General features: G+C 40.3%; 1 protein-coding gene across 1 annotated transcript in view; it reads right to left on the reverse strand.

Annotated features, from left to right (window-relative positions):
* Nucleotides 1-18,787, reverse strand: part of CREB5 (cAMP responsive element binding protein 5) — a gene marked incomplete at both ends in the record, with an annotated part of 250,314 nt that overhangs the window by 198,565 nt on the left and 32,962 nt on the right. The window contains 2 exons of the mRNA XM_084226765.1: nucleotides 6,385-6,478; nucleotides 9,680-9,751. Of these exons, the coding sequence (XP_084082891.1) occupies nucleotides 6,385-6,478; nucleotides 9,680-9,751 (166 nt within the window). The remainder of the gene's footprint in view (nucleotides 1-6,384; nucleotides 6,479-9,679; nucleotides 9,752-18,787) is intronic.

Genomic DNA, 18,787 nt, shown 5'->3' on the forward strand with positions numbered 1-18,787 from the left:
TGTGGTTTCATAAAGAAGTAGATGCCACTACTTTCACAAGAATCAAAAATTCTGGGTTTCTTCAGAGTTGCTTGGGTCCAGAACTGACCAAAAGAAAAAAAGTTATCTTATTGAAGTAAATCCATTTTAGCAGTGAAAAAAAGCAAGGCAGAGCAAGAATGTGACTTCAAATGCACAAGGGCCTCAATGGCTTTCTTTCTCCACTAAGGCTGAAAATCTGTCTTCTGCACCACAAGATAACCAATGGTGTTACCTACAGTTGAATTTTCCAATTAACTATTTTAATATCTCAAAAGATCAAAACTGATAATGACACTGTTTACACCACCTACATATCGAGATGGTGATCCTATTTTATTACCTCAGTCTCCCCATACTGCTACTGTAGTTCCTATGTTCCAGAAATCAGACTGGCAGGCATTCATTTTTGTTAAAACAGACAGCCCCTTGTTTCTCCCAACTGAGGAAGGAGTACCACCAACCAGCCAGCCTAAGCTTCATCCACAGACATCCTGGGAGTCAGCTCAGCCAGATGTAAAACAAGACCTGCCTTCCTAGTTCTAATACTGCAGCCTTCAACATTCACAGCAACCAGAAGGCCACAAAACCTCTGTCTTTGTGAGGGCAGAACTGAAAAAGATCCAGGCTTCAAAATGTTGAGACCTTGTGTAGTTACACTGCACATACACTGCGCTCATTGGTCTCAGGATTTCAAAGCTCCCAAGTCTAATGAGCTTGATGCGCTCCTGAGCAACCAACTATTTTGCCTCTGCTAAACACCACTTCTCCTTTAGGATGTGGGCAAATTAGAAGAAATCACTCTCAACACCACAGAAATTCTTTTACCTAGATTAGGCAAGCCTTTGTGTTTTAACTGGGAGGAGTATCACAAGGGAGACCCTAGCATAAGCTACAAAATCAGGTCTCCCAGAATTAATAAAATATTCCTAATTCTCAGCACTTAAAAATGCATTCATAGTTCCAACAGCTTGTGCCTGACCTCATTGTTCCCTGTTGGTACAAACAAAGCTTTTGTTGCTATCACCAGCGCCCACAACTATTGCAGACTGACTGAGAACAGGGCCCTGATTTGTTGCACTTCAGCAACTGGATGGGCCAGACCCATCTGGACCAAAACTCAGACAGAGCCAGCACCACTCTCAGCATTCCTGCTGAGGAGACACGTTGTGCAGGAAGCTGCTCTGCAGGCACACTGCTGCTCACACCACCCAGGGCTCTAATATTAGGCACAAACTGTATTTTGCATTGGCAGCTCGGGATGCAGGATTATCTGGGTTAACCCAAGATACTAATCAGCTATCCCAACATTCAACACGTAAAAATCCTTCCACCCTCAACTAGTTCCACCCTCTAGAACGAGTTTACTGTCCTTTGAGGCATCTACCTCTAGCCATCTGTCATTTCATAGGAAAACCTCTCATCTGATAATTATTTAGGAACTTTTTTCTACCTCAAATTCATCAACGGCTTAAACACAGATTATGTCAAGCTTCAGACTAGGCAATGAAAATATTGTTCAGCCTATTACTCAGGGGAATAATCAGCCTCTCTGATGACACAGCCATGACCAGAAAGGCTGCAAGAACCATCAAGTTTAAATAAGCCTCAAAAAAGTAAATGGACAATATAAAAGCCCCAAAGAAGCACAAATGATCCCAAGTTAACCTACTGTGTCTTACAGGAAGGGATTTCAGATGCACTCAGCAATCATATTCAGGCCAGGCTTTCACATACTGTGGATATTTTGGTTGCTGACTTTTGAAAACCTGTCCTCAGTGTCTGAAGTAATGCCTGATTTTTCAGACTTGTAAAAAAATGTATGTGGTAAAGCAACAGGGAACTTGAACTCTTCAATAAAGTCAAAAGGTTCCATTATGTACTCACAACATTTGGCAATTCATGGGGGCTTCTTTGTTGTTGTTCATTAGGGGTGTGGGGAATGAAAGTCTCAGAAAGGACACTCAGTCTCAATACAGTGTTTTCAAAACAACAGCTCAGGAAATACAACATTAGCTTGCTATACAGAAACTTACTTAATTCATACAGAATGTGTTTTGTAAAATTACCTTGAATTCCTGAGTTTCATCCCTCAAAACACAAAAGGAAACTTTAAAGCATGCTACCAGTTTTAAAAAGCCCTGGAGAACCAAAGGACACTTATTTGAAACAAGCTTTCATTTTGAGAAAAAAAAAAAAATTAATTCTGATTTGGTGAAAGATACCTAACAGCCAAGCTCCAAAGCGTGTAACTTGAGTCTTCATTTTTCTTTCAAAAAAAAAAATGTTTAGTCTGATGTGCAATACTAATAGACCCTTGGCTTGTTCAGCTGTGGGCTCTGTTGAAGTTACACACTCACCCGTGTTGTACTTTCATACAAGGATAACAAAGTCAGGGTAATGGGCTAGCACAGAAATTTGAAGGGCTGCCCATCAAGCAGCCACAAAGACAGAGGCAGGCCCTGAGAAGTTCAGAAAAGTCTCTTCATTGATTTCACAGTTTTCCACCCTAGTGCACCGAGGAGCTCAACATCACAGCACAACAACCAGGTGGAGAAAGAGGAGAGGAAGAAGTGCACCCAAACATGGGCGGTGAAACTGCTCCCACCCAGATGAGGGCTACCAAGAACTTTACTGCCTAAATATATACTCTTTAAAGCACTCCTGGACATTCCTGGAGGGATAAACATACTGGGTACAACTAATTTTTAAAAGTCTTCTGGTCACTCTGAAACTGAGCAGTAAATGTAAGAAAATGTTTCATTTCATTTTTGATAAAGCAAGGGACACAGAAGCAAGGAAAACAAACTACCATACCCATACCCAATCATTTTGCACGCCTCAAAATTCATGCCTAGATAAACCTCTCTGTGTAAACTACAAGGAAGAAAAAATTAAGGCAAGCAAGAGTGATGTAAATTAACTCACTGGCACAGGCATTACTCGGGTAAAGGAATAGCTCTGCACTACCTTTATTACAGGCACTTCCTCCATCTAGAGAAAACTGTTTCCACCTCCACAGTGGCTTTATCACCAAAACTCTAGAGGATTTGGTTTCATTACATAGAATGAGGAAGGAAAAAAGGTTTCTGTGTAGATAATCCCCAGCTCCCAAAGTTCAGTCCCACAGGGCTTTTATTATTTCCCTGGAGGAAGCAATCTATTCTACAGACATTAATATTTTGGTGTTTAAACACAAAAGCTTTGTCACACAACACAATGTAGAGTTTCAAAGCTATGCAAACACTGTTCACTCTCTAAACAGCAAAGAGCTGATATCTATTTCAGTCAATTTAACTCTAAAGTTGCCTGCAATGGTGACTAGCATGGAAAACTTACATAAGATATCCTGTTTTATCTCAAACAGCTCTTTTTTAGATGGAAAGATGGAAATGGAAAACACCAATTACTCTCTATCCGTATTTTTAACAAGACTTTCTAACAAACAAAAATAAAATACATACAACAAAGAGGAGCAAATAACATTAATTCTAAAAGACAGAATTGTGTCAAGTTGTGCAACAAAAGTATCACCTGCATTTTAGTGCAATGACTCTAGTGGATTTTCCTTCCATTTATACAGTCAGAGAATAGATAGCAGTTTGGTGTACGTGGGTATCTGGAGTTTCTGAATTGGCTTAAGGGATGAGTTCACCAGACTTAATATAACTTGTTCTTCTTAAGCCAGCATGAAAACAATGGTAGAAAACATAGTGAAGCTAGTTGATAACTTGGAAGCTCCTGGAAAGACATACCTGATAAACCAGCACAGCACCATTGGCTGCAATCAGGTCATGCACCATTGTTTACTGGACACTGACCCACCTACATAACAACATATATCTTCACACATAATGTAATTTTACCTCTCCCTTTTACCTCCCCAGAAGCTTCTATTTCAGATCCAAACACAGATTCCACACAAAAAACAAGTTCCTTCTTTCCAAGTCATATTTTGCTAAGTTTCTACGATGTCTTGTACAAAACCAAGAGTTTCAGTGCCTACTTCCAGGAACAGTTTATAGAAAACATGTTTAATGTGTGTCAAATATTACTGATATTATAGTGAACCCAGACTGTGGATTAATCTACCTCTGTAAACAGGGTAAATAATTCTAATGTCTACCTGAAAGCATATAGTGTGTTATTTTTCATGACTAATTGTTAATAATAAATGGATAATACACAATAAATTAAAAGACAGTATACATCATACTGGAAAAAAAAATTAGGAAGTCTGACTTCTAGGCAGCTTAGGAGAAAGAGGGGGGGAAAAAAATAACACTGCACCTGGCTTATTACAGGGCAATTGCTGCTGCAATTCTTTGAACTTACTGATGACAGGAACATTTTTTTTAAAAAGTCACATAAGCAAAAATGCAAAAAACAAGGAAGACATGAAGACAAATGTCTAAGAGAAAAGTATGTCTCTTTTTCCCATTTATCATTAATTTTTCATTCTTAAATCTAAGAATAAAACATCTTAAACTTTAAGGTATTTAGATTTCCCCAGGGTTTCAGTGGGTAATGAAACAACTATTTTTCAATGTCTTCCTGCAGAGAGTAGATGATCTATGATGCTTCCTGAGTAAGGACTGCAAAATGCCAAACAAATTCAGCAAACAAATACAAAAAGAGGAATCAATACACCAGTAGAACCAATTTGCCAGGGCATTATGGTCAGGAACATTGGCCACAGTCCTTGGGAACCCAGGTGTCTTTTTACTCTTTCACTACTACACAGGATCATCACACACAAACCTCAAAGAATACATCCCTTAGAAGCAATCTCAGTCTTTCTGGCCAGAAAATTCCGCATTAGTATGTACAGCTGGCTAAGGTTTAGGGGGCCCAGTACCAGTGGTAGCGCTGGAAGACAGACATTGTTTTTGCTTAGGAAAGCAGCCCATTGCAAGGAGCAGGATGGCTAAATCACAGAAGTTACCAAGCACAAATGGAGCTCCTCTGCTCAGGGGATTCCTGATGACAGAATAGATTCCTTAGAAACTGCACTCGAACAAAAGTTCTTGCCAAACAGAAAGTTTTAACAAAAGCCAGCACTTGCACAGGGTGAATGTGCCCACAGCACAGATGTCTTCGAGCAGTTTCACTGCCAAAGGACACAGCCAAATGCAAAAGCAGCTTTTCCTCATTTGTGCTTGCAAACACAGGATTCTGTGGGCATGAGCTGGCACTCAGGCACTTTACAAGACCTAGCCTTCAAAATGCTGTGTGCTGTTTCTTTCTAAACTTAGTCCACTATGGGATTTTAAAATTAAAAGCAAGATAAATTCTATTTGGAAAAAAGGCCGCCTAACTTTTCATTGGTGCCCAAAGTCCCAACAAAAAAACCCAAACAAACAAAGAACTAAATATTTGCAAGCCATTGTTACTTCATTATGATTTTCATGAAAATGGAAACAGTTTAACCAGAAAATAGTTCATCTGCTGGAGTCCCTTTAATGAATATAGATTTGCATCTGAAATGGCACAATTTGCCTTGAAGAAGCCCATTGCAAAAGACAAATATCAAACACTACTGGACATCCACACACACATTTGGACCACAGAGGGGGTTTTCTACCATTATTTTGAAGCCTGTAAAAGTCTAGAGATACTATTCTAAATAGTCCATTAGTACAGCCCAAAGACTAAACAACAAGAAAGGGAATAGGAGAGGAAAGAAGCAAAATGAAGAGCTAGCTTCACTTTACCCAACGCTGGCTGAAGGCCAGCAAGCCATTGATAAGTGGTTACACAGACAAGAGCACAGAAAGACTACATAAGAAATACACTACTCAAGAAATTATAGGGGGCAATTGTACCAAATGACCCTGCTTATGAAGGGGGAAGTGCAGAGAGAGGTGGGCAAAGAGCGCTGGGTAGCACTCACTTGTTCACCTGCCTGGTTATGGCTATCTACAGGGGGCAGTTCCTGAGTCACCACACAGGTAGCTCACACACTGTGGCGTCTTCCAGTTGCTGAAGGGAGTCTGTCCAGCTTAAATAGCAAGTCTTCCAGCAACAGCACAAATGCGCTTCATTAACACTCTCACTGCTGGGCTCCCAAGTGACACACACTTGAGTGCCTGTATTTCACTGGAAATCAACCATAGAGCTGCCAGCATGCCCGAGGTTCAGTGATTGCTTTCCCTCTCATGGCAAACTTGTATGAAGGCAGAAGAATGGCAACTGTCTTTTTGTTCTATGCATTCTACCTCAATCCACCTCTCCTTGTTATTTAATTGGATCTGGAGATTTTTAAAACCACTCTTGGAGTCATTTTGCCAGTAGCTTTCCAATAGGAGTCATGCTTTCAACATCATCTGAATAGTTATCTCGACTCTTGAATTCATGTCTTCTTACCTGATAACATATTATCTGTTTTTATTGAAGGAAACTTCAAAGTCATTTCATGTTTGTGCCTGTGAATCATCAGATGATCCTCTGTTGGAAAACGCTGTCAGGCAAACACAGAAAGAGAGAGAGGAAGAGAGAAAAAAAAGAAAAAAAGAAGAATTTAATTCTCTAATAAACTTTTGGCATTGGACAGAATTTCAAAAATGAGAGACAGAAAGAAATTTATCCAGCTAGAAATGTGTCCAAATGGCACAGGAAACAGAATATTTGAAACTACAAGTGAGTATGAGTAACAAATAGCTGTACTTGATTTAGAAACACATTTGCTGCCATGCTCTCTGGGATGACAAACCGTAAGGTGTCATGCAACTGCTTGGAAAAAAATTACAGTCCAAGTTTTAGAGTCTAAGGGTCCCAGACACCCACTCCAGCTACCACAGCCTCACAAGTCACCACGTGCCTGAGCATCTGCGATAGCTGCTGTTCTCTATGCTCTTAGCCCACGGCAAATGCTAAGTAATGAGACAAATCTTAAATCACTTTACTGGATTTTTCTGCTTTTGTGTCTTTCTGCAACATATATCTGATGAACAGCTATAAAAATAACTAAGTAAGCCAGCTTTTTTCTATCCAAAAGTATTCAGGCAAAACACGTCTTTAATTTTGGAAATATCTGATACTTTGACTTGATTTGGAGTGGCAATTAAATGGTGCACAGTTTTATAGCAGCTAGTTATGACCCTTTATAATACTAAATCAAATTATTCTCCTTTGTCAAGCCGAGAAGGTGGAGAGATGTTTTTTATAAGAAACTAATCAGTGTGCTAAGTTTGCTTTACAATCTGATTACAGACTTCTACAAGAAATAGCTTCTTTTGAACAAAACAAAGAACAGACAAGCTTGAATGAACATTCAAGCACTTGCACATTTGGGCTCAAACAGCAGAATGGTTCTGTGAAGTTTCCTTCACCAGAATGCGCGTATGCACAGATCTTTGCTACTGAGGTGGCTTCAACTGGGTTATTTCAGGACTACCAAAAGCCAAAAGTTGTATCACCAAGGCTTGAGGAAAAAAAAAATAATTAAAAGCAGCTCTTTAAAGCAACAGGTACACAGGAGACAAAAAACAGTGGCAACAACAGAGCTAAAGGCACCTAATGGTTTCAACACAGTGTACTCTTGGCTAAGTGACTTTGCTTGTGGCTAAAGTATAAATAGTTGCCATATGTTACACCTTCTGAAAATCTCTCTAAACCCATAGACAAAGCAGCATAAATAATGGAATTGAATTCTCTGGGGGAAAAAAAGGAAAAAAACTGAAAAAGAAAGAAATCCCCAAGACCCGTTCCTCACTGTGAAAGCCTGATTCACTGCTTACTCATCTGGAAGAAATGCAGCATTAGGAATTTATGTTAAGAACAAAGGGAATATCTGAGAAAGACTTTGCTCAATGAAATCATGAAGGGGGGAAAAAACCCCACATTTATTTCTCTTGAAAATGGATTTTCCTTCATGGATGCCTCACTCTCTCTTCATGATGCAATCGGCCAGCTTAAACAGGGTGTGGGGCAACAGAGGAGAAACTGTGCCTCCAGCCCAGACTTCTCTGTCTTTTTTCTAAGTCTGCTTTCTTCCTTGTGCAGAAGGTTCACTCCATCAGCCCTCAGCACACAGCTGCAGGGGCCAAGAGAGAAGCCCCAGCCAGCTTAGCTGGACAGCAGCTCTGCAATATGCACTTGTGTCACGTCCTCATTTATTACAGACAGGGGTGGTGTTGGGGAATGGGCAGTTAAATATTTAGTTAAATGTTTATTAAGATGGAAGTCACATCTACATTGTTCATCTTTGCAAATTTAACAGCATGCAAGCAAAGTTGCTCTCTGAACACCTGAAAGAGCTTGTCTGGATCAACTTCTCCTCCACTGAGGAAACTAATTAAGAGTTGACATGAAAACACTCAAGTCCACTGATTTCAGTGGAATTTAGTTTCATCAGAAAGGTAAATAAACATCGCAATTAAACTCAGATACTTTTATTCTACCTCTGTGACAGAACGGTGAAAGTTTAACTCTGCATGTGGAAATCTAAAGGGACATAGTCTCAGCCTGAGGGATAATCCAAAAGATGCACTCTGCCTCCCTTAGAAAAACTCCTACTTAGTGAAACAGCAAAGCCACTCAGCCAGCTGTTAACTGGACTGAAGGCTTCTGCCTCTCCTTATTTCAGCTCTTGGCAAAATCAACACCTACACTTCATTAACAGTCACCCAACCCTCTTCCAGAAGAACCTAAAGAGTTGTAAATATATTAGCCAGCTGAAAACTCCCAAGACACATTGAAACAGGGAAAGGTTCACTCATTAAGAGAGGAGGACTCTGGAAAATGGGTAAGCTGTATCACGTGACATGGAGGCACACGGGAAGCCCGTGGCAAAAGCCCAAAAGATGACCTTGTCTGAAGATTTTACTCACAAACTCTTGTTACTAAAACAAATTAGGGCCAGAAGTGCCACACATGGAACTTCCCTCATCACTGCATGCGGGGGAACTTCCCTCACCTCTGCAAAATCACTGAAAAAACCACACACACCCCGGTTCAAATCTCAGCAGGTAAATCCTTGTCACTTCAGGGTTTTTTAAGCTCATTAAACATCTAATGTTACAAGTCAGGTTTTGCCCTCGGAGACATACGGTAGAGCACCAGTCAAAAGGACAGGAATCCCAAATGCACACCCTGGGGCAAAATTTATCTACAGGCTGCATTTTCCACAGAAAATATTTAGGAGGAAGCTGTCTTAAAGACTAAAAATGAATGAATACAGAAATAAATAAAAATCAGCTAATAAGATATCATTGTATTTAAGTATTTAAAACCAAAAAAAAAAACCAAAAAATGCAGGAGGGTTAGGGCCTCCTGATAGCAACATAATATATTCTATCATATATCTCAGCAGAGGACAGATAAATGTGTCCTGCCCAGTGTGTCCTCTCTTGATAGTCCCTAAAGGAATCTGCAATACATGTCTTGAAGCATTAGGCTTTGGGATGAGAAAAGGCACAGAAGCAGCTTGAGCAGCACTTGTACCATCTCACTTTTGACTGGCTGCTGTCTTTGCTTGAAATATTTTGTAATAGTGTCTTGTGGAGAGAATTGAGGGGAAGCAGGTCTTAAAACAAAAACCCACACAAAAAACCCCTGACACACATATTATTATTAGACATGTGTTAATATATCAGGAGGCATTATACAAGCCAGAGCTAGTGCTGAGGACTCAATTAATATCACCGCTGACTCCACTCACCTGTGAGCAGCCTGGGGCACTGCAGACAAAAGGCCTCTCCTGCTCCAAGTTCATCTTTGATTCCTCATAAATCTACATGTTAAAAGGGGAAGGGGGAAAGAAAGGGAACCTATGAATATACACGTTCTAAACTTCACACATGCATGCAACATACAGAAATGGCAGTTTGTGCTTTTATTTCAAACTCCACAAACACATCAGAACAAAGTTTTCACACTCAGAGTACTAATTTTCCTAATACTCAGCAGGCTCTCTAGAGTCTAGATTCTTATTGCTCCTTCCTGAGCACCAATTTACTGTTAAGAAAGAAATAAAGTTCAGCTTTCACAGCATAAATCTGCCTCAGAAAATAGCATATGTTCAGTGTTGTTATTAGATAAGACCGTGTCTTCTCAGAAATATCTCGAATTAAAGGTTTTTACCTTTCCTCCTTCAGTTCCTGCTGAACAACATTAAAACCAGACGTCTATGTTACTTCTGAGAAAGAGCCCACTTTTTGAAGTTCTGCATCCATACTGTCTGATATTAATAACTTCAATACATTACATACATGCTCTCCATGCACACAAGGTAACTGTGCATCCCCATCCTTTAAGAGGTCAACTAGAGCCTCAGGAGCTTCAGCAGTGAAGTTTTGTCTAGAACTGCACTTCCACACAGCAGTTCCAGTCCTGTAACCTTGAACTAAACCCTGGGGGAAAGCTCCCAAGTCTTAAATAAAGGCAAAGTGTGAAACATTCACCCTCAGAATGCAGTTATGCACCTGAATTTGAGTCAATGCTAGGGCAGTGTCCCTAAGCAAACAAAAAAATTAAATTTCAGTAAAATTCTAAGGAGTAAAATAAGTAAGCCATTTATTTTGGAAATGTTTTCTGTTGGAACAACTGCTTTTACCAGCTAGAATGTAGTGGGTGACCCATCTTAAAGCAGATGACTTACATTTAGAGATTCCCTGAAATCCCTTAAAACAACCTCACCACAGCCTCTTTTAGAAAAATATCTGGGTGATGTTTGGGTAATTTTTTATGATCCAAAGAGAAATATCTTGGTGGGGAAGCAGAATTTGATTTTATAACTACAAAAATCTGTAGAGGGACAGGTGGTAAAATAGCTCAAACCCAGTGAATTTTTTTTAAGCTACAGTTCATTTTTCCTGTCATCAGGAGTATCTTTAGCATGCTTACAGTTGATAGTGTAATTCACCATAACCTGTACATCAACCCATACTTGCAGCAATTCTTTTCACTGGATGATAACATTTTCTTTTTAATTACACTTCATTCTGGTGGACAACATTAGCCTGACAGTATATTTTTCTAATGGTGACATAAAAAACTCCACTCTGTCTGACTCCACTGACTCCTAGAAACAGAATCCAGAAGCGAAGGATTTCTACTTTCATTTGCCCTTCAACCTCCACAAGGACACTACTCCCAAAAGTTGATAATAAGCATCACCTGATCTTCCTGACATGGGCATCTCTACCAACATCTGGCCTGAGACAAATGATTTATAATACAGTAAAGTGTCAAGAAAGACCCTTACTCAGGCATAACTTATGTATCCACACAAGGCTAGAATCGAAATAACTAAAATTGTACCTAATTTACTCCTTTAAGATTATTCATATCCTGTTTTGATTTAACTTACAGCTATGTTAAACTGAAATAGGATACTCATAATCAGAAATGAAAGAGTATATTCGCATACTAAAATAACTAAAGGTGTTAAATTACTTCTAATTTCAGTTATTTCAGTTCCAGACTGTGCATAGACTAGCTCTTCAGAGATGAAGCCATAAAAATACTCTGAATTACGCTATCCTGTCTGAAAGAAACAAGCAGCAGAGAGATAACTGACTAGAAAAACAAACCCCCACAAAAAACAAAACCAAAAGCTCCAGCTAAGTGAGATTTTTAAATCCACCTCTATTTATGGGATGTGACCCCAGGCATGTTGTCTTTCCTAAAGACAACTTTTTCCTTTACACGGAAAGAAAAGGAAAAAAAATAGCAGCTACGCATGGATAATGAAAGGCTTTATTTAATATCTCAATTGCTCCTGCAACTGAAGCACTGCCAAAGATTTCTGTTACCCCTTTTTCCCCTCCTCAGGGGACAGTGACAACAGCATTTTCAATAGCAAAACAACAGATGAGACTCAGTTAAAGAAAACAAGATAGCTACAATTCTGGTCCCAAGTGTCCAAGTGAATTTCAAAACATTACCAGGAATTATTTAGAGTTTGATTTCTTATTGAGTATTGCAAGTCTAAGACTTCCCTCCCCACCCTGAGTGTGACCTTTAGTCCCTGAATCCACCAGTGCATGCTCTTATAACAATTAAATTATTCTCAAGGTTATCTAGTAGATAAGCACGGACTAAGCAGCAAAATAACACACTAGATGAGGACTAGAATCCTGAGTGCAGGGATCAGCTCCAGGAAATTGACTATAAGAAAACATGGACTTGTTTACTCTCAGTACCTGGAAAAGGCATCAGATTCAACATCAAATTGTTTTTCCCAAATGTATAAGCAACTGCTTATTTCCATGAGAATCATTCCTTGCAGACACTGAACATAAAAGAAGCAATAATCCAGAATGGTTGTATCACCTGCACTCCAAGGTGCTGTCTAGCAGCACTTGACCTATATAGCATGTTACCAGGTGGTACAGTGCCCTCAGGACAAATTGCACCATGCAGAACTGGTGTTTGCATGTGGTGCAATCACTGCACTTGGGACTGGTACCACTGACTCTCTTGCAACAGTAAATGAGTGGAAGAAGCTGCCTGCTGCCTACACTATTTGCAAGTGTCTCGTGCTTGGTTATCATATGGCAGTAATTCCAGTGTGGTGCTCGAATGTTGACCAGAAACAAGCAGCTGGAATTCTGGGCTGTGAGTTGAACCTCCTGCATGCCTCAATCCCGCTGAATCCGCAAAAGCTGCGGATGCACCGGCACCACGGGGCCGCGCCCCAGGTTTGCAGCAGAATGGGGGCTCTCAGCAGCAGAGCTGTTCTGGTTGTGCACAGCACTGCTTGAGTGGCATCCTTCTAAGGATGCAGGCAGGCATCTCCCATCCTTCAGCCCGGACACAGCCTCTGGCGCACACTTCTCTTCACGTGTCTCACGTGTGTTGCTGGGCCACACAATCCACGTCTTCTTTTTGCACACTGTGTGCAGGTGAAGGAAGGAAATAACACAACCAATGGCAACATTTCCACTTCACCTAATAAAAATATATCGCAGCAGCCTTTCCATCTAAATTAAGGTGCTTATTAGCCTTTGGGATCTTAAAAATTCAAGTTACACTCATGCAACTCTTGTAGTACTACTAATAACCACGGCAATTAATGCACATGAAGAATATCAGACAAATCTATGATGACTGTAAAGTTAAAAAATTGCTCCAGTCTGATTTTTTTGCTTCTGTTATCAATAGCTTAATTTATTGCAACTTTGTGACTTTTTTGAGGAAACAATCAAGGAATATAAATAAAAGCGAACACAATTATTGATATGTCAGCATTAGTTCTGATATTATTAACAATAGCCATGAGTGTATAATCCAGCAGAAAAGGGGGCTGAATTTTAATAGACATGTTAACAACATCTGTCAGCATTTATTGCCCTATTGTGACCACGTAAAGAGCCTTATTGGCAGAATGTGTAAGTGAGGAAATCTGCTATGCTGTTGCAGCCTGCCATTCTCCTGAAATATCACTTTGCTCAGGAGAACTTAAGGTACTCTAATTATAAAAAGAAATAAATAAAAATACAAGAGAAAGGCTTCTCCAACCTATGGCACGTGGTAGAGAAACAAGTAAGTTCTGCAGCAAGTCAAGATTTTTTTCCTACTCTTTGATTTTTGCATAAGAGTCCTCTAAAAAGTTTCTATTATAATTAATAAAACTGAAGCCCACAGTGAAGAATGCAAGAACATAACAAAGAAAAAAAAGCAAACAGAAGAAACAAAACCCCTCTCAGAACACAGCAACAAACTACATCTCCTCTCAGCAGCATGCAGAGGGAAGTACCCCATGTCCTCAGGCTCCTCAAGGAGATTTTGCAGAGCCCCAGGATCACCTTTTCTGAACCAGAAAAACTGTTCTTACATCTAAGATCGAGAAAGCATGTTCCTTTCTGTCTTTCTCCCCCCTTTTTAAACTCAGCAGTAATCTTACTGCCATACTGGTAAAAACATCAAGCAGGCTTGTTTCCTGTTTCAATGTTATTCTTGAAGTAGGCTGCAGTAAGAATCTGATTTTCATTGGGCTATTATTATTTGCAGCTGTGTGACCTTTTTAACCCTCTTTTAAAAGTGACATTTCAGCCTTCAACCTCAAGCTGTCTAAATGTTGCAGGGTTTTCAGGCCTCTGATTAACAGAGGAAAAAGAACCGAAGGGGAGGTGTATACTACAATGTGTCTAATGCAGGTCAGTGCACCCATCCTGCCATTTGCACAAGTGAGTAATTACACTCTTATAAGCAACCTGTTTGTTGAAATTAATCACCTGGGTTCATGCTTGCAAGACAGGTTTCTTCAGCCTGGTGTGACCAAGGTCACTGAGATTTCCAAATACAGGTACACAGCGTATACAGTCTCCAGCATCAGCAGCGTTATGCAGAGACATGAGCAATAAATGAAGCATCCCCTGTTTTTTAGGGTCACAGGCACAATGTTTAAAAAGTGAGAGGAGACATGGTTACACTGCACTTGTGAATAGCAAAGAACCCCATCAGCGCATGCAGCATTTTAAATTGCTAGTCGTGGCTATTCAATGCTGTGCTATTTAGAGATAATTAGAGCGTTATTAGAAATGCTATTAAGACTTGTTGGCTTTGGAAGTGTAATACACGCAGGGCTAATGCCCATGGTTGTTCCCAATACATACTTGCTTGAGCAAAGCCAATTTGAAGCAGCATTGTGCTGGAACGGCACACGGTGGTTTTTCCCAGCGTGGGCTTTTCAGTGGAAGTGCTTGTTTTCTGAGCTAGCATCACGCTTTCCACATGCAGGCATACAGGCTCATTATCACAGCCCTGCCTGCTTCAGCTGCTACAACGAAGGGTCTGTCAGCATTTCCATTAGAAACCCCCTGGTTTCAGGATTAAAGCATTTCCAAATGGTTCTGGATGTTGGAAAGCAATTTGTGTCTGGAGTCCCCAAGAAGGACTTTAATACGATGCACATTTGAGCTGGGGCTTGAGCCCTTGCTGGTACTGCAGTGAAGTTTTTGGGATTGCATTTATGACATTTATGTGTGGAAAAACACTCAGCTTGGTCCTTTACTCATTTATTTTAAAAGAAGAGAGGCCCATAAATCTTCAGGCAGAGCCGAGTGCTCTCAAAAAGCATTGATGTGTGAATTGCCTCAACAGCAAGCAGCCTTCCTTCGGTCCTTTCCCTGTGGCTGGCATCTGTGAAGTCACTAGCCACTGGCCCCCTCCAGGATTATTTGCACAAGGAGTATCAAAAAGATTCTTTTTTCATGCTTCTGAACTCCCTAGTTCTTTTTAAATGGCCACATGGTTTATTTATTGCCTGCCTGAACAAAACCCAGCGCTGGGAAGGCTCCCCAGCAGTCCTAAGGTTTTGTCCCTTCTCTCTCTTACAGGTACATGCATTTGCATTCAAATCAGCCAAGGGAGAAAAGCTTTTGGTCCCCTAACTCAGCATTTGCCCACTAAAACCCACTGTTTCTGTTATCAAAAAAAGCCAAATAGCTGCTTCCCGACTTTCCTCTGCTTATGCAGAGCTGCTTTCTTCTCGAGAAAGAGCATAACTGGGGATACCTAAAAGAATATGGGGCAAACATAGGATATTTCAAAATAGAATAAGAATGAATGTTGGAAAACTCTGGAATTAAGGAGGGGGGGAAAAACAGGGAGAAAGAGCCATAAGGGGACTGGAGGCAAGATGACCCCAGTGGAAATGGAAAAAAGAAAGACAGTGGAAGGACTGAAGACCATTGAGGACTGGCCTGAGGAAGAAGAGGGGAGTAAAAGGATACTTCTGAAAAAGAAACTCAAAATAGAAAGCAGATGACCTACTGCCTTCCCACGTAGCAGCAGCATGAGCCCAACACTGTGCATCACCCATGCAAGTACTTGGTAGAGGGCACAGTTTGTCCTCTGCACTGGATGATCAGTCTCAAGTCTAGTGGAATTGCATGAGTCTAAATAATTACATTCCTTGGACTCCCCTTTTTTCACTATAGGAAACCCATCACAGATTCACTTGCTATAGTGCGAATGGATTTGCTGTTTTACAGAAATGGCTGTGGAATGCACAGGCCACAGAAGACAAAAATGGAAATAGGAGAACAGAGGTGAAAAGTGACTTTAAAAAGAAAATAATAAAAAAAAAATACCTAGCCCTTTTGAAAGCAGTTCATGAAAGTTATCTCAGCACAGAAATATTCTATAGGAGAAATAGGATCTTTATAGGGCAAGATGGTTATTACTTCAACTCTGGAAAAACACTTTGAGGAATAATGTGGTTATTTTGCACTCTGTGATTGGCCAAACAGGGCCAGCCTAACCTGGAAATGGCCCAGGCTTGTAGCTCTGCAACTGTCCCCCACTGATGGCATTTGCAGAATAGCCCTAAACTCTTTTTGTCCCTGCTTACAAGTCTGAAACCACATGAGAGACCAGACTGGAACCTCGCTGACAGCACCGAGGCTGGCATAACAGAACAAGCAGTAGCACAAGGTGCACCAAGGTAAGGAAAAGGCTCTATTCAGTAACAGCATTTCACACACCAACAGAGAGAAACAATACCTGAAGCACTTCTCCATTCTCCCTACATGCAATATTTCTGCTTTCTAGTGCTGGAAATTCAACAGCTAATCCAGACCTACTGAAACAAAACCAGTATCTGGGTCTGTGGACTTGGGAAATGTTAGGGAGAACAACAAATGTCAATGGATAGTCAAACAGCATCTGAATGTCATGTTTATATCAACGTGACCAAATACTGTCATTGTCCTGTATCACCAGACATTTAACTGAAGTGTTTATGTCAGAAGACTAAGTTAGACATGAGGGTCTTGAAAGGGAGGGAAGGAAGAAAGGAAGGAAGGGTGGAGGAAAAAAAAGGGAGGGGAAGAGGAGGAAAAGCAGGGGAGAAATGGGGAAAGCAGAAGAAGGAAGAGGAAAAAGTGACAGAAGGGAGAAAAAGGAAGGGAGGAAATGGGAAGAAAGGGAGGAAAGGGAAGAGAGAGGAAAGGGAGGAAAAGGAGGAAAGGGAATAAAGGGAGGAAAGGGAATAGAGGGAGGAAAGGGAACAGAGGGAGGAAAGGGAGGGAAGGATGGGCTATGTTAGAGCAAGATTGAAAGCATCAAATGCTTTAAATGGTGTGCTACAAAAGGACTCTGCACTATTTTAAAAGCTTTAACACTGAGGCTTCTTTTGCCGGATGCATTGTGATAATACAGTATATAATATAATGTACCAGATGTACGTGGTGACAATATAGTCTTTATTTAGGTCACTGTCCATCTCCCAAATTGTTCTGCAGAACTGCAAAACAACTGCATTAACACAAGTGGCAGGAATCTTGCTTCGAGAGACCACCACTAATATCCAGCATTTTAAAAGAAAAACATATTTGCTCTGTTCTTTATGAACAAGCCTTGGCTTCTCCCTGTACATGACAGAGTCCCTTGGGGCAAAGCATGTGCACAAAGAAGTTAAAACCACCATTAGCTGAAATCAATATTTACTACCAAACTCTTGAAAGATTTAAAGGAGAAGATACATGCAGAGAACGCCATTCCAGGTTCATACAGTCATTACTAACATGGATCTGACAGCACCCACTCTCCCTCACTACCAATTTTTAGTGGATTACACACTTAAATACACTTCAGTGTGATATTTGATTAATTACAAAGTTGCTAGTAATATAAGAATGGTCTGCTTAGAATTGCATTTACAGGCAAAGGGATAAAAAACAGCAGAAAATTCTTAGCCTATGAGAAAGTCTGCCCCAATTTTCATTCATCTTCAAAAGGTTACCAGTATTAAGTGAGGTGAGTAGTCTGTCTTCTACAAATCCCTTCAGAAACACAGCCCCATTCCCGGAGCTGTGGCAGTCACTGTGCTTCATGTCCATGGTTCCTATGCCAAGAGGATTATTGTGGGTGTATGAAAGAAAAACAATGAGTCTTCAGATCAGCTTCACAAGTTAAGATGGTTCACCATGCCTATTGCTATGAAACAAACAAAAAAACCTACTTCAAGGAAAAGAAACAAGGATTATGCACTGGAGAAGACCTCCAGGAAGCCTGCAAAGGGCAGAAAAGGCAGCTGCAACTGCGGCGAGAGATGAAGCCCATGAAGCAGAGGGTGTCAATGATGAACTCCCAGTAACATCTGGCAAATAACCTAATCTTTTGGGACTTTCCACTGCTGGCAGATAAGTGTGTTGTCTGTCCCTTCAAAGGCTGACCTCATTTCTATCCTTGGGTTAATGGCATGCAAAGCTCTCTGCTACACTTACTTTTTCACTCTTCCCCCTGACCCAAAGAGTTATTATTAAACACCAAACAACTCTGCCTATTGTTGTAGTTTGCATACAATTTAATTAAGAGTTTTCCCTCCAGGAATAATATTGACTGAAGGTTTTTGTAGGGTTGTTTTGGTTTTTAAGTGTACTGTAACTGCAGTATGCTAATTGCTTTGGTTTACGATACACAAATAGATAAAAGAATTCACCTAACTTGCATGCAAATAAACACTCGGATTTCCAAAGGGAAGGAAGAAAAAAAAAAAAAAGAAAGCATTAAAGATATCCTGGGGGAAACAACAACACAAGGCTGCTTAGCTGACTTTCATACCAGAAGCAGTTAGGGGCTTTAACACGAGCTTTGAAAGTTCTGCCAGCCCAAATTTTCCTTCCATATTTTATTATATAAAATAATGCCTAAACCAGAATTCTGCAAACAAACTTTAACATTTTATGAGTAAAACTCTGCAATTTTGTATGTTTAAAATAATTTTAAACTAGAACCAATCTCACTTTTTACTCTTTTTTTTTTGCTTTATAGTTAACATACAAGACAGTTTAAGATTTTCATTACATAGAAAAATGAG

The sequence above is a fragment of the Fringilla coelebs genome (assembly GCF_963513975.1).
Source record: "Fringilla coelebs genome assembly, chromosome: 1".
In the NCBI taxonomy this organism is placed as follows: Eukaryota; Metazoa; Chordata; class Aves; order Passeriformes; family Fringillidae; genus Fringilla; species Fringilla coelebs.